Consider the following 15,829-nt stretch of genomic DNA (forward strand, 5'->3'; position numbering starts at 1 on the left):
CCAACCTTAATGATTCTATGACCAAACCAGCCAGGTTGACCCCCTCCAAGCTCCCAGTTGCACCCACCGATCTGGCAGCCGACGTTCCACAAGTCGATGGGGTTGTAGTTGGAAGAATCTGTCCTCCACCCGGCAGGGTAGATCCGGCTCAGGTGCCTGATGTTGTGATGAATAAAACTGTTTCCTTCAGGAAAAAATAAAAATAAAAAATAAAAAATAAAAATATTCCTTTCAATGATGGGCCTGCTTTTCTTTGATGCTGCTGTTTATAGCCCTTTTCTGTCCAGTGAGTCTGGCCTGCATAAAGTGCCCTTCTTGGTGACAACCTCCGTGACATTAAGTCACTCCCACTGTTTCTCAAAATGATATGGATGGCCAAGGAGACCATGACCTAGATCTCTGGGGATGCCTCTTTCTCATGCCTAACCACCACTAGCTGTCACTTTATGGGGGACTGGAAGAGAGGATGGCCTTCTGCCAGAACATACGTACCAGACTCCTGGGCTAGTTTCAGAGCTTTGCTCTCCGTGAATGATGACATCTCATAGAAAGCCCGAGGGTGGCTGGGGTCCTCGAAGCCATTGAAATGAACACTCTTGCAGTAGACAACTGTGTCTGACAGCTCCTTGGCCAGCTTCAGGGTGTCACTCTAAAAGAAGGAGCAAGAGGTTTGTGGGGAGCTTCTGCAGTCCAGCTCAAGAGTAATGGTTCTGTTTTGTTTAGGATCACTGGGGCTTTTATTTTCCATTGACTTCAGATGGAAAAGATGCCCCTGATGAGTTGGGGCTCCCCTAGGCAGAATGCTAAAGGGGCAGCCTGCCCTTGCTACGTCCTTTTCCCTGCATGCAGAGTGCTAATCCCTCCTCTCACACCTTCAGTAGGTAACGCTACCGGCACGTTTCACCAGCCCATACTGGCCTGTCCAGTCATATCACTGACTTCCCAAGTGCTACCACAACAAATATTTCATTTCATCTGGGTTGTCCCTCCTGCATTCATTCACACGCCGTTATGTGAATGACTATTTCACCTTGGCTATTACAGCTCACAAGTGATTAGGGATATAAACACAGACAGAACCTATTCGGCCTGTATTGGTGAGCTAAGAGGGGATTTCACACAGGAGGCGCTTTGCTGTCCCAGCACCCGTTGTTGCATGATGTCCTCCAGATAAAATTTCTCACTTTTTGTTGGTGGGAGACCCTTTCTGCTGCTTTCTGCATTATCATTTGTAATTCAGCATCAGTGGCTGTCGCCAGTTGCTAAACCTGACAACTGAGCCTTAGCAATGAACTGGTCTGAACATACTGTCCTGGTGCCAGGTATGCAGACCTGGAAACAGAGAGAAGGGAAAGATGTTTGGGCACCCCCAGACCTTGGGCTTTTTTATCTTCACTTAGGAAGTTCTCACAGTGCTTTGGTGCCAACGACTCCACAGCTTTGATGCAAGGGTGAAGTGGGAGCCACCAGCTCCCACCAAAGACAAGAAAAGAAAAAGAGTCTTCATGATTATACACACTGTTGATCACAGATCAGAGAAGGAAATAAAGCCCTCAAAGGGTGGGCATATCAGCAAGGGAAAGCATATATCAGACCAGATTCAGAGGCAATGTCAACCCACTTTGTCATAAGTGGGGCTGAATGCATTTATGTCACCTGTGAACCTGGTCCATAAGGGATATGTCCTTCACAATGACCTGCAGTCTGGAAAAGTAAGTGTCCTCACGTGACAGAGCAAAACTGCTTTAGCTGAGAACGTATCAAAAGTATATTTCTATTGTTTTTGTTTGTTTGTTTTCAAGCATGGTACAAAGCGCACCTAGAAGGTGGTTTGCCAACATAAGGCATGTGATTGGCGAACAAGACCAGACCTCCTGATGCAGGATTTCAAAGAGTTCTGCAATACACAAAGATTTAATTCATAGCTTTTCTGCCTTTCCAAGTCTGCCCCTTTCAGGGATTCAGTTACTTTTTTTTACTTACCTTCCCCTTCTGCTGCACCTTTGTCTTTACAGATTCATCTTCTATTTCAGCTGCTTCATCTTCATCAGAGACATCCTCAGCCTCCAGGTTGTTGTTCCCATTTGTGGGGTCCTCCTGTCTGCTCAGCTTCTTGCCTTTCACAAGGATCTTCCCTTTCAGTTGCTACACAAAGAGAAGTGGACAAAATAGCTGGTGATTAGCAGACATGGCACCAGAACACATAAAGGATCTCGCAGGTGAAGTGTTAGGGCACGGACACCCTAGGGAAGAGTTCCCAAACCAGACCACTGACACCATACCACTGACATGACCCAGTGCTTGTGCAAGCTCAGACTGTGGGAGGAAAGCTGAAGCCTGGAGAGGGCTGACTGAACCCAAACGGTGCTGCAGCAATCCTGGCAGCAGGGAGCAGTAGTATTGCCTGGATGCAATCTCCAAGTGAATGGGTTACGCCTCAAAAATCAAATAATTCAGCCCAGGAGCAGCCCTAGATTCTGTAGCTTCCAGTGAAGTCAGTGGGAGATTTGCTGCCACGTGTGTGGTACTGCTGGCTATGGAGGGTGCTACTTATTCCAGGAAAAAGGCAATCTCAGGTTTAGCCACTGCAGTCCCTTTACTCATGTAGCATGGCCCCTCTTCTCCCAGCACCATCCTAAATTTGTCCCTTCCACATCTGCAAAAGCAACAAGCCCCACTGCTCTCAAATGACAGGCCTGTGGAAAACCAAGGATCTTTTTAAAAACAACACAGACATTTGCAAAGAACGCCATTCCCCTTCTGTGGCTGCAAGCAAATTGCATCGTGTCTCCGCGGAGACCAGCACAGCTCCTCACGGACCCGCTACGCCGTGGATGAAACTTGGTTTGAGCCAAAATCTGGCACCGGCACCTGAAGCAGCAGCCAAGAGGATTTTTCTTCATCTACCACAAATGATCTGTTTACGCTGGGGCACTTTCCCTGTCATTCAAAAGCTGCACAGAGGCAGCTGGGAGGAATGTACCAGTTTCTGGAAATAAAAGGCCCAAAGGAGCGTTCAGAACACAGCATCCTCCTCCTCCCCATCCCCAAACCACCCTCCAGCCACCCCACTCCTCAGCCTTCTTCCAGGCTGAGCTGTGTCCAGGCAATGCTTTGAGTGCCCCAGCCTGGAGGGGTTGCACTGGGGACAGTTGTAGGGGGACACAGAGAAGTCCCTCTGATCCTTCAGGGGCTGCAGATAGCATCCTGCTGTACTCTATATTCTTACCTGCCTCTGCTTTCTAACGTCCCATGAGAAAACTTATCACCTCATCTCACCGTTCAGCAGTAGGGAATTCGGGACAAAATGTCTTTGGGGCAGGCTGCTTGATTAACAACAGAGACACCGGCCCTTTCTAAGCTTTTACAACTCCAGACAAAATGTGTCTGCAGAAGCTGCCAGTGATAAACACTGCCCTCCCTCATTTACCATGGATATTAGGAAGCAAAGTCCTACATTTGAGTGCTTATCCCTTTACAAAGGTTTTAAATAAGCTGACAAACACGGAAACAAACACTCACAAGCACTTGTTCCAACCCTCTGGGTTCCTCTTCATGTGACATTAAGTATTTCTAGCCCGAGGGGAGAGACACTCAGCTCATCAGTTCAGCTCTGCTGAGCAGATCCCTTGTCTTAGGAAGAAGCATTAGCTGAAATGCTCAATAAATACTCTCCAAGTAGGCCATAAAGCTATTCCAATTGCCAGTGGCAAGCCCGAACTTGAATATAACTTAGGAAAATGGGAAAAGCTACAAGGATGCAGGACTCCACTGAGAACGTATAGTGTAGTTGAGTAAATGCAGCTCTTTCACTTCCTTGTGTACCTTGTAAATCATGTTGCCTTTGTTCTCCAGAAGTGGAGTTCCTCCTCTCTCATCTTTTCTATGGCACACCAAAGCAAGCTCAGCTCTGCACTTGAGATGGTTCTGACACAAGGCTTTGCTCCCTTAGGGACATGGCAACTATCTGATGTTCTGTTCTTTATCAGGAGCAAAGCTGTTAAGAGCAGAGTTTAAAAGATCTGCACACATGCAATTATTTTACCTGAGGGTTTCCTGCCCCTGCTAGCAGCCCAAAGGCCATGGCAAGATCCGATTTCCAGTCTTGGTCACAGTGGGAGTGTCAGACTCTTAACAGAAACCACCTCTACAAACTTTCTGTGGCTTCACACCTCCTTTAGAGTCAACAAATAGAACTGAACACTCCTAAGATGTGATTCACCTGGTCTATTTAGACAACCACTTGGGACCACACCTCCAATGCCCCTGACCATATTAACTAGTTGTAAAACGGAGCCCAAAGTGGCATGCTCAGGTACGTGGATATACTAAGAACTGCCACCTTAGGAGATATCCATCTCCCCAGATTTCTGAGAAGCTGTGAGGATTAACATGTTCACGTTCATGAAGAGATGCACAGACCAGGAGCACTTTTTCCTATCACGTCTCCATCTGTGGATGTCTTTCAGAGCAGCTGTAGCCTGAGGTGTTGCAGCTTTTACAATGAGTAGCACCACAAGATAAAAAAAGTCTCAGAAAAAAAAAGGGAGGGGAAGAAGCACGTTATTGAAGGAGATTTTGAGAGATTTAGATCAGTTGTGCCTTACTGCTGTTATATTGGAAGCAGTTGCTGAGCTGAATGGCTCAAGGGGATGTTGAATGGGGGCGCTGGGCTCAGTAGTGGATGTGATGGGACAACTGGTGGGACACGGGAGGTGTGGGATGGCTGAGACCCCAGCCCCACTGGGGCTCTCACCTGGGGGGCTTGTGGTCCAAAGGGTCACCCACCAAGGCAGGTCTGTTAAGCCCAAAGCCATCCTCATGGTGAAGGGTGTCCAACAGCAAAGAGCTGGAGAGCTCTTGGATATGCTTGATATGCTGATTAGTAGCATGTGATGTTGGCAGCTATTTTAGTCTCATTCCAACACTGTTTTTTGCATCATTTCTAGCTGGTATGCAAGGACAGGGGGAAAGGGCCCTGGCAGACCCCTGTGCAGGTCAGGAATCAGGCAAAAAGGCCTGATAAATAAACAAGCAGCAGAAAAGATTGGAGCAGCTCTTCCCTACAACTCTGGCACTGACCTGAAGCTTTCCTGGAACCTTTTTTTTGTAGCTTTTGGCCTTTTATCCTATAGGCCTTTAATTTATTATTGGGACCTAAAGACAGCAGCTTGGGGGAGGTATTTAGATGTTCTGTGTAGCCCAATACTCTGTTCCTAAATGGGACCTAATAAACCAGATGCCTGCCTTGTGCTGCACTGTGAATTGTTAGTGTGAATACAAACAGTGTTGGTCTTTTAATTACTGACATTGCTCTGCGAACACACTTTGCAGCAATGCTTTGCCTGTTTTTATTTACAGCCTTTCAGAGCTCTTCCCAGAGGTGGATCCCACCCTTTTTCTAAGACAAAATACCTCAGGCTTCCTCATGCCAGCAGCACAAGGAAGTGGAAAATCCAAGGGGTTTCTTGTTGTTGTTTTTTTGTTCTTAATGTTTCGGCTTCAATGTATTTTCCACAAACACACTCTCCTAGTTCACGTGGCAGGAAAGTGGAGGAAAAGTAACAGAGGAAAAAGGATATGTTTTACTACCTTGACATTTTTTCTCCCTTTAAACTAAATGGATCAGTCCCTCCACTGGAGCGTATCAGCCCAGCTCCATTCACTAACGTAGATCTGGGCCCTTTTGTTCCAGCTGGGGCCACGTGTCCATCTGGGCAAGCAAAGCAGGAGGTTAGATGAGCACAAGAATGGGAAAAACATCTTTGGGAAGCTGGGGTCGTTCCCTTATACACACGCATCACACATTTCTTTCCCTGGTGTTTCTCGTTTCTTTCTTCATATCATTCCTCTGGTCACAAGGCAGTGTTTTGAAAAGCCATCAGCAGCTTTCCTGATCCTACGCTGACGATAAATAACAAGCCAGCACGTAACGCTGAAGACTGATTTTCCAACCCAGTAACAGCCTGCGGAGACCTGTTTCCATGCTGGGCGTAACCTCATCCTGGGAGAGTCACTTCTTCACTGGAGGCAACTTGTCTGTGCCAATGCAAAGGTCCTGCTGAAGCAGCACTATTAAATATTATGATTCATCCTAATTCATTGCTCTGGTACCTAGGGACTAACCCAGATCAACTTCCCTCTGCAGCAGGCATTGTATCAAGTGAGGCACAACACTCCCAAACAAAAGGGGAAAGTCAGAAAGAAAAAAATGGAGATGGGGAACAAGTACAGAAGATATTTTGGGTGGCTCATTTCCCTCCCCTACCTCCCCTACTGACTGCCAGCTTTATCCCACCCACAAACTGCTTCCAGCTCCGGCTAGGCATTCTCCACCAATTTGGGGAAAATTATTTCTTTTGCAAAGAAAGGCGATTTAAAAGGAACTGCAGATATTCACACACATAAAAGTCTGGTTCTGAAAAGTGCTTAGGAGAGAAAAAAAGAAAGCAAACTCTAACCCAAACTGTACAAACAGATGAAAAGGTTAACCTTTTGGCTTCTTCTTTGGAAAAAAAAGTTCTTTTATATATATATATATATATATATGAAGATTCCATTTCCACTTTTTTTTTCTAATTGCCTGGTAATGACATCAATGCAGTGGTACGCTGTTAAGAGCTGTATATCTCCTTCCCCCAGAAGGGCTGCCCTGATTCACAGCCATCACAGTGGTACCTATCCTCCACACAATCTCCCACCTCCCCTTGTCCCCCTAGGACATCTCCCCAGTAAGCCCATCCCCTCTGCCATGCCACGCCACACCATTCTCAGCAGAAGGACATCTCACATCCAATTTTAGGCCACCTGTGCTGAATTTCTCCTTGGGTTTCAAGAGGCAAGCAATCTCAGCTGTCCTTTCAGCCCTCATGACTTCCTAATCAGCAGTTTGGGTCTCCACAGTAGTGTACCTGAGGCACTAAATGAGGAGGGAAGTGTATGCTACATCCCTCAACACCGAGCAAAATGCTTGCCTACCATGAAATCAGGCAGTGCCCAGACTTGCTGGATCAAAAACACCGAGACAATTTGTAGTCACTTCTCATGGAGCTAATCTTCCCTTCATGTGCAGCAACCTGCCTGTGCTTCAGAGGATTAGCCCGAATGAGGCTGTATTCAGGTTTGGGGTGTGGGAGCAGATACAAGATAGATCCACAAGACTCAGCTCCCTTACATCCTCTCCTCATGGGATGAAGGAAATTGCCTAGCCTCAGTAAATGGACCAGGAATGTCCTCAGTCCCTCGGGAATGTCTCCTGTGAAATCTCACACAGCAAACAAGGAGCAAGAGGTCATTTTGGAGCTTGATGTGCAGAAGCTATTTCTAGCTACTCCTATTTCCTATTCCACCACTGTTCACAAACAAGCTCTGTTCCTCAGCAAGTGTAGTTCCCACCGCCCCTCAGGCATATAGTCCCCCAGCTGGCACCCAGCAAGAAGACAGACCTCGCTCTTGTCCCACCTTCAGAGGGCAGAAAGTGCTAGAGTGGCCTTGCTCACCTCTGGGGATGGGAACTGCGATTTGCTTCCATCGACCGGGGCCACCAAGAGCATGTCCTGCAGGATCATCGTCATGTGCTGAGCCATGACCTTCTGCTGGTCGAGGCTGCAGTGGTTCTCCAGGGAGATGATGACAGGGTATGGTGAGGTCTAGGACAAGACATAACATCCATCATCAGTGAACTCGGTAATTTCACCGGTCTATAGCAATTGATATAAAACCTCTGTGTTGTTTGCTCTGGAAATGTGTGTGTCAATGGCAGAGACAAAAAATGGACAAATTCAGATGTGTGGTAGCCACTCAGATCTATGCTGATGCCTTCCAGGCTGGATCAGGATGCCTCCCATGGCCTTGCCAGGTTTGGTGAGGCTCCCTGTGTCTCCACTCTACTTGCACCATAGGTCAGAGCACATTCTTACCTCACAGAAAGACTGGGAAGGGAGCTTTGCAAGTCCCTGAGTTTGTTCAGATCCTTAAGTGATCTGAATCCTTCCTCCTTTCCTGCACAGGACTAATGTGGTTCCCTGAAGTCCCCTACACATTCTATGTGCTGAAGGTATTGCTTTGCCACTGCCTAATAGCCCCAAGGGAAACCTGGGGCTGGTTCTCAAGTCAAGTGCACTGAAGGAAAATAGCAGAAAGCACAGTCAATCTGGACAAACCCAAGGATTTTTAAAGGCTGCTAGCCCAGGACTGCCATTCCAGAGTCTAGATCTGCTCATTCCTTTTAAACCTGAACAGAAACTGTCCTTCGCATGAGTCCCTCCAAGGCGCACACACTTAATTCCTGCAAACTAGGGACAGACCCTGAGACATCAAAGCCAAGCAAATCCAAAGCTCATTTGCATTTTCTACCAGGTATATTCAAGATGTTGGACGTTATTTTCATTGCAGTGGGATCCAGTATCCAGCTGTGCTGGTACAGATTTAAACTCATCCCCTGGCAGTGCCTTGTCTCACCAGTGACTTCCAGGAATGGATCTCTGCAGAAAGCAGAACAAGGATGCCTAGACGGAGGGACATATTCTACTCATAAGAAAAGTTAAAGTCAAGTCTTCATTCTTTACGCTCTCTACTGGAAGGGCAGAGATCTGCTATCAGTCTTGAACTGTGTAATATGAGAAATCTTAGAGGGTCCCAGGTCTCTCGTCCTTACTTTGAAAGCATAGTTCTTGATGGCCTTAATGACATCGCTGAAGAGGATCTTGGAGGTGAGAGTGTAGCCATGATAAATGATGGGTTCCGAGTTAGGGCCGTCCCAGCAGTCCAGCTCCACACAACGACAGCCTTTGGTGAGGGCTCTGGAAACAAAGAAGGGACCTGGTTGGGTTTTAAACCTTTGGCTCTGTCTCAAAGTGAGAGTGGATCGGCCACAGGTATTGCCTGGAAAGGTTGATGGGAAGTTCAGGGAGAAAAGAGGAGCTTGGAAAAACAGGAAAGCAGATGGAATAAGGATGGGACCAGGAGAGCTCGGAGCTGACAAAGAGAGCTTAAGGTTGAGCAAGGAAAGAACACTGGGATCTCAGAAAGAAAGTCATGAAAGTAAGGACTATCCAAAGAAGGAGACATTGTAAGAGCCAGATGAGAAAGGGCACTCATGTCTGTGCCCAGAGTCTTTTCCCCAAGATGGTGAAGAGAAGAGAAAATCAAGAGTGGTTAGATTGGAAGAAAGCCTTAAAAAACAGCTCGTGAAGGCTGGATGATGTGCCTTCTTCCTCTGAACTGATAAGACACAAGGGATGGATCCGCAGGGATGTCAGGGAGGGAGACAGGGAAACTCAGTCACAGCTGGGGAGACTGCTGAGGACCAGTTTCCCAAACAGAATCTACAGATTGAGTTCCCATTTGAAACTCCCCCTTCTACATACTCATACTCTTATTTTCATTTCTTTTCAAATGGAGGTTCCCCCTGTAAAGACTTACCTGCCTAGGAAGTGATCTTTTTTCTTTTACATACATTTCACGTAACACATCTTCTTTAACTCATTGCAATAAGAATCACAGGATTTATTTATTTTACAGCCAGAATGTAATTTTGTAATGTTATGATACTGTAATAGGAATCCAAACAGCTGCTTTCATTAGTTTGTGCCAGATTTCACTCTCTACCCCTTCAAGCATGTGACTCAAGATAGCCATTATTCCCTGGTAATCAGATAAATCATATACAAAGACAGAATTACAGTCATTGACTTGCTTATAAGGAAACATTGTCTCACTTGATAAAAGCACAGGTGACAACAGAAGCAAGATAAGGTGTTTGTGCAAGTTAATAAAGGCCACTGCAAACATCTGGCCGTGAGACGTCAGACAGCAGTCATCGTTACAGGCAAAAGCAGGCAACACTGCTCTGTCCAGGGATGACGTGGGAGCAACTAAACAGCTAGAGACACCAGGCAGAAGATTCCTGATCACTCACACGACTGCGTTAGCTCACATCCCATATCTTTTTTGGATCACTCCAGCTAGCCTTCTCCAAGACAAACCCCAGTATGGCTCTAAGGAATCGTCTATGCTGATAGTCCCAAAAGGCAGTAAGGATTGCAAATGTCATGACATTATGCATCATTTTGGGCTTCTTCCAGTCTCTACACAGCTGTCCAGCTTTATCCCAGAAATCTCTGCACCCTCTAAGCTCTTTCACATGTGATCCCATGCCATATTGAGGCTGAGGGAGTTGGGGTTGCTCAGCCTGGAGAAGAGGAGGCTCTGGGAAGACCTTACAGTGGCCTACCAGCGCATAAAGGGGGCTGCAGGAGAGCTGGGGAGGGACTCCCCTGCCCCAAAATGTAGTAATTATTTATCTTACAGTCAGAAGAACACCACATGGGGTTCAGCAGAGACCCAGGACAAAGTGTAACATTCCCTGGTCTCAGGGTGACAGACTGCTTCTTGGTTCTCTTACATCTAGCAGCACTGGTGTCTTATAATGTGTCTCAAGCACCTGATGTCTTCTATAAGAAAGAGATCAGCACCTCACAGGCACTTAAACACATAAATACACACACCCATACATTACCTGATGTAGGCTTCTGTGCTGCTAGGACCTGTAAGCTGGTCTTCCATTAGGTAGGTATTGTGTGAGGATGACACAAAGTAGTGGCTGAGAGGTTGAGTCATGTCCTGGTAAACTTTACGGTGTGAGGAATTGAATATATTCCCATCATCAGACAGCAAGTACATCAGGAAACCATCTTTGGTCATGGCGTTACGTTTCTTGGCTGCCAGATAAATAGACAGAAACCCCTTGTTAAAATCTGACATGACCAGGTAGTGGTGCCATCTTCACCATGATGCCTGCTGATCTCCAGGGGATCCCAAAGGTAAAACGTGCTCCCTAGGCATTCAGCTAATGGTAGATATTGATGCTGTTCAGATAATGGTGACAGCTTCCTCTGTCGGAAAATGCTTTTAAAATCCCTTCACGAGCAGGTTCTTACAGCACTTACCATCCTCGATAAGACCTAAAAGTGCCAAAGACAGCACTTACTTCTCCTGCTTCTAGATAGCTATAGTACAAAAATCTCCATTTGAGCACTTCAAGCCTCTTTCATGCCAACACAGACATTGTCAGATGTCTAAACATGGACAGATAAATCCTGCCTACATTATCCAATGAGTACAAGATTTGCACAGAGTAAATGAAAAATAATGCAAATCTGGGAGAGAATTAGTATCTCCCCATCTTGAAGGACTGAGCTAGATTTCTGTCCTATTTTCAACCTGTGAAGTATCATCCCTCTCATGAAGGTATACCAGGACAGCACAGAGGCAGCCTATGATTCAGTGCTGGTTTCTTGAACATGTCCTCCAAATGCTGCAGTCTGCTGTTTTGCTTAATTTCTGAGCAGAAAAACAGTTCTGTGATTGCTCTCCTAAACAACTGCCACCTTGTTGGCCCTCTACTCAGAGATCTCATCAACATACAGCTTTTCAGGTGCTCACATTCAAGAATATTTGCCTCCATTCCTGCTTCTGAAGAGCAGAAATGTTGCTATATTCTTAACCTTGCAAGCCACCTGAGATCTTGACATTTGAATAAGCCATCAGAGCCTTTCCCATGGGAATTTCACTGCCTTGTAATCAACTGCATGTCAACCCCTCTCCAGATGCTCAGTGTGCCTAAGCCAAAAATGAACATAACTATTCCCTGGGTTCTCCTGTCCCCTCCTCTCTTAGAGCTGCTAATGTGCCCCAACAAAAAAAAAAAAAAAAAAAAAAAACAACAATTTAATTGAAATTGTAATTGAAAATGAATTGAAAACAATTTCAAGGAAAAAAAATATATATATAGCTGCAGAAGAAAACAACAGAAAAGCAATTCAGAGTTCATGAAGATAGCAAGATTATGACCCAAGACAACCAGGGTTTCGAACCTACCTAATTCGTTGGGCTCGTATCTCTGAATTAAGGGAGGTGCAGCAACAACAGCATCTTCTTCTTGTTGTGTCTCGTAGAGGAACCTCACTAGGTTCTGGCAGGACATGAGCCCTTCCGCATCTGCATACTTTTGGAAGATCTTGTCTATTTCCTTTCTCTCTGTCAATATCTTGTAAAATTCCTCTATCTCATCATCCTCCAGAGCCTCTGTTTTGGACTTGTCACAGTGCTGTAAACGTAGAGGGGAGAAGGAGTGAAAACCTTCTTTCCTTTTGGCATATGCCAGCCGTAATCTGCACCAGGGCTACACAACGCAGAACACAAAATAATTGGAAACGGTTACTGGCCAGTGAATGAGAAGCGTGGTCGATGGTTCTCATTGACAAGGCCAACAGTCACATAATGGTTGCAATCATTATTATTTACTCATATTATCTGTATGCTGAAGAGCACCAGGCTCCACAGAACTATGTGCTGTGCAAAACACGAGTTAAAAGGAAGGGTCTTTACAGTCTAAGCATAAATCAAGGGTCAAAAGAAATGCACCTCTTGAGATTCCTTGGAGGAATACAGGGAAACAATTAACTCAATGCATCTTAAATTGATAGAAACCCTGGCCTAAAATCTCATAAGTGGAAAGGGCCTTCCCCTTGATCCTAGTAGGTCTGAACTCAGGTCTCAAGAGACTGTCAAGGCTATTTAGTAGGGCTGGTTGCAAAGACAGCATCAAAACTGACTTAAAAAAAAATCCTGCTAAATATGTGCTTGTTTAAGTGAGGGGACAAAAATAACTCTTTTCATGGAAATTATCTATTCTTCTGCAAAAATCACCACGTAGCAAAATCTCCACAAAATTTCAAGTCATGTATCAGCTTCTCAAGGACCTGTAATTCAAATTCTTCACACTCCCGTGCTTCTCTACGGTTTAAACTTCTTTACTCAATAACAGCTCTGGTGGCACAATGCAGTCAAGGACTTGGCTGATCACAGAAGATCAGCAGTTTAAGATATGCAATTTAGTGTCTCCATGAAGGACAGCATCTTTTCCAACAATACATATTTCCAGTTTATTTAAAATATTCCCAGGTTCGATTTTGCATCTTTTTTTTTTTTTTTTTTTCCCCTGTGGCAAATCCTGATAGGAATTTTGTTGTTTTTTCCTAGCAGAATTCCCCACAGAGAGGTGAACAACTATTCTCCAGTTATCTCTGGGATGTACACCTCTGCAATAAATATGACTGAGCAAAAGAAGCTGCAACGGCAAGCAGGAGCCTATCTCAGAGGAATCACTTATGGCAGGGAGCATTACACTTTTTCAGAGTGTGCTTTCCCAGAAATTTCAGCATTTGACCCACTTTAAGTTAATGTCTTATTACTACAATGATTCCCTCTCTATCAATACAGCGAGACAGCCCCTCAGCAGTGGTGCTCTCATCTCATACAGCCTCCTGACATCCTACATTTGAGGTAAGTCTGAAAAACCTAACTTTTGGCGTGGATGCCAAACCTCCAACAGAACTTAAAGTGCTTGCAGAACATGGATTGCCTTACCTAGTTTTTGGCCTAAAAACTGTTCTTTGGATCTGATCATGCAGCACGTGCTCCACACCACTCCAAGGAGGTAGGAGTGCATTTCATCTCGCCCTCGAGATGGACAACTTGCTGTCAGTTACTGTGCCTTAGCTGACATGTGGCAACTTGTCAAACCAGAGGAATTTAATTGTTTTTGATCTTTGATCGCTTATGACAGATAGAGCTATTGTCCTGGCTTTTATGAGCAGAATGAATGTCTCAGTCATGCCAATCATCACACTAATCTCAGCCTAACCCTTCTAATGATCTCAGCAATGGCCACAGCGGCTTTGGCAGCTCTCCAAGCAAGATGATAATGACACTGCTTATCCCCATGCAATGCCTCCACTGGAGCCCTTCACTTGCAGTTTATGGTACACTTATAGTACCAAACAAAACAATCTTGATACATTGCATTTCGCAAACTGAACCAAGAACAAAAAGTTCAACTTGTTCTGATTTCAGAATCGGATAGTTAAAAGCCATGGACTAATCTCAGGGATAGAACAATCCATTAAATGCTCAGTGCTAGAGACACCTTCAAAATGATTTTGAGCTGTCCAGGAAACATCTTTTCCTTGCTGCCTTTCACCTCTGTATGATCCTGTCCTGTGGCTTTGGCAGATCTCACAAGCTAAGCTGAGCATTAAAATTTAGCAGTTGAAAAAGGAGTGTAAAGATGGAAACCAGCTGGTGGAGACTGCAGCAATGCTGTAAATGGCAGGCATTCTTGTCTTTAAGACAAAACACAGAAAATAACATGATATGACTCCTAGGAAGCTAGCATTATAACTAATGTCCCTTTGGAATTTTGTTCATTAGTGGCCATTATAGGCTGTGATGAACATAGCACAACAGCATTGGCATCATAGTCAGACTCTAGGATGGATCAGACATGTGGTGTAAAACTGGGCTTTTTCTGCTTGGGCTACAAGAGCGCTGTATGAGAGAGAGACTCTCAACACAAAAGGCTGTATTTTAGCTCACTCGTATGCACCATAAACCACGAGTTCTGAATGAACTTTCATTTGCCAGAAAGAGTCAGACCCTTTCTGATGCACCAGAATGAACATCCAGGTTGAAATGAAGTGAGCAATTACAGGATTTGCACAGTTTCTGGCTGCTTTGCATGCGTCTTACTTAGGTGTGTCTAAAACCTAGACATGGACACGGAGTTATGTGACAAAAAGCAAGAAAAATGTGAGAGCGTGCCCTGTAGCTCCCTCTTAAATCCTTGGTCACCCTTCCTTCCTGTGACTAAATGAAGAAAAACTCACAAAGACAGAAAAGAAGATCACCATTTTAATACACTGTAATGTCTCTCAATCCATCTATATTTAGGTAATATGTAAAATGGATATGTAATTGCTTTAGGATAACTCAGTGGTCAAACGGAGTGAGACAGACACTCCCTAGAGGCAATTCACCCCACAAGAGATATGAATTAACCTCCCGAAGGTTAATTCAGAAGGTTAATTAACCTCCTCTCTTTCCGCTGGCTATACAGGAAGCTTAGAACAATTACATGTCTAATGAGGGCACTTCAACTAGCAGCCTGGATTTAGATGGGATAAGTCAGGGCTTAGTTACTACTTGGGAGTCCTTAAGCAAAAAGTGAACTGAACTTGGGCAAGTTTCCACTCCTACTGCTCCCTTCTAACTATTGCCATAGCTAAAGAGGTTCATTGAATGAAAAGGAGACCGTGCCTCTAAAGATAAAAGGTGTCTTTTCAGATGTTTGGTGTTTGAAGATTTAGGGACTGATTCATCCAATGCATGTGAGATACCTCCTTTAGGATGAGGTGAATCACGCCCCGGTCTCCATTATTTGCTTGATCTATGCAGACTGCAAAGGCAGCGAAGGAATTGGTGATTACTTTCAATGTATGTGCCTGCACTGGAGACTCCTAACTCCACCAGAGGAATTCCAGCCTTATTGCTATTCTTCCAGGGTTTTCCTGAACAGGGAACAAACCATAGGATATGCCAGCCACAGCAAGCAGCCTATCTGAAGGATTTTGCAAGATTAAAATTTTCAAAATCTGCTGCCCACCTTCCCATCGCTCCTTCAGAGATACCAACGAGACCTCCATAAAGGAAGGATTAGAAAACTCCTCCTCTGGGGGAAGGTCCTAGCGAGACCTTGCCAACCTCCCCTGTTATCTGCTTACAGGAAGGAGCAGAACAATTACTGCCTGTACCTGCAACCACCCACGTTTACCACTGATCAGAAACAGAATTTCTGAAACTGCCCACCCATGAATTCAAATCCTTCTTCAGACAGGATAGGAGTCTGGAAATTATCCAGATGTTTTATCTCACCTCAGCAGGAAAGCTCATTTAGAGGGACTCTTAAAACAACTTAGAAATTTTCATC

The 15,829-nt window shown here is 45.1% G+C and overlaps 1 protein-coding gene across 2 annotated transcripts in view; it reads right to left on the bottom strand.

Moving 5' to 3' along the window:
* Positions 1-15,829, bottom strand: part of PLCD1 (phospholipase C delta 1) — a 52,604-nt gene that overhangs the window by 6,361 nt on the left and 30,414 nt on the right. For both annotated transcript variants that reach the window (XM_082753040.1, XM_082753039.1), the window contains exons 5-11: positions 11,881-12,109; positions 10,520-10,721; positions 8,657-8,801; positions 7,500-7,649; positions 1,984-2,145; positions 493-649; positions 68-184 (exon numbers count right to left, since the gene is read on the bottom strand). In XM_082753040.1, the coding sequence (XP_082609166.1) occupies positions 68-184; positions 493-649; positions 1,984-2,145; positions 7,500-7,649; positions 8,657-8,801; positions 10,520-10,721; positions 11,881-12,109 (1,162 nt within the window). The remainder of the gene's footprint in view (positions 1-67; positions 185-492; positions 650-1,983; positions 2,146-7,499; positions 7,650-8,656; positions 8,802-10,519; positions 10,722-11,880; positions 12,110-15,829) is intronic.

This window comes from Aythya marila, assembly GCF_965140915.1.
Source record: "Aythya marila genome assembly, chromosome: 2".
NCBI classification, from domain to species: Eukaryota; Metazoa; Chordata; class Aves; order Anseriformes; family Anatidae; genus Aythya; species Aythya marila.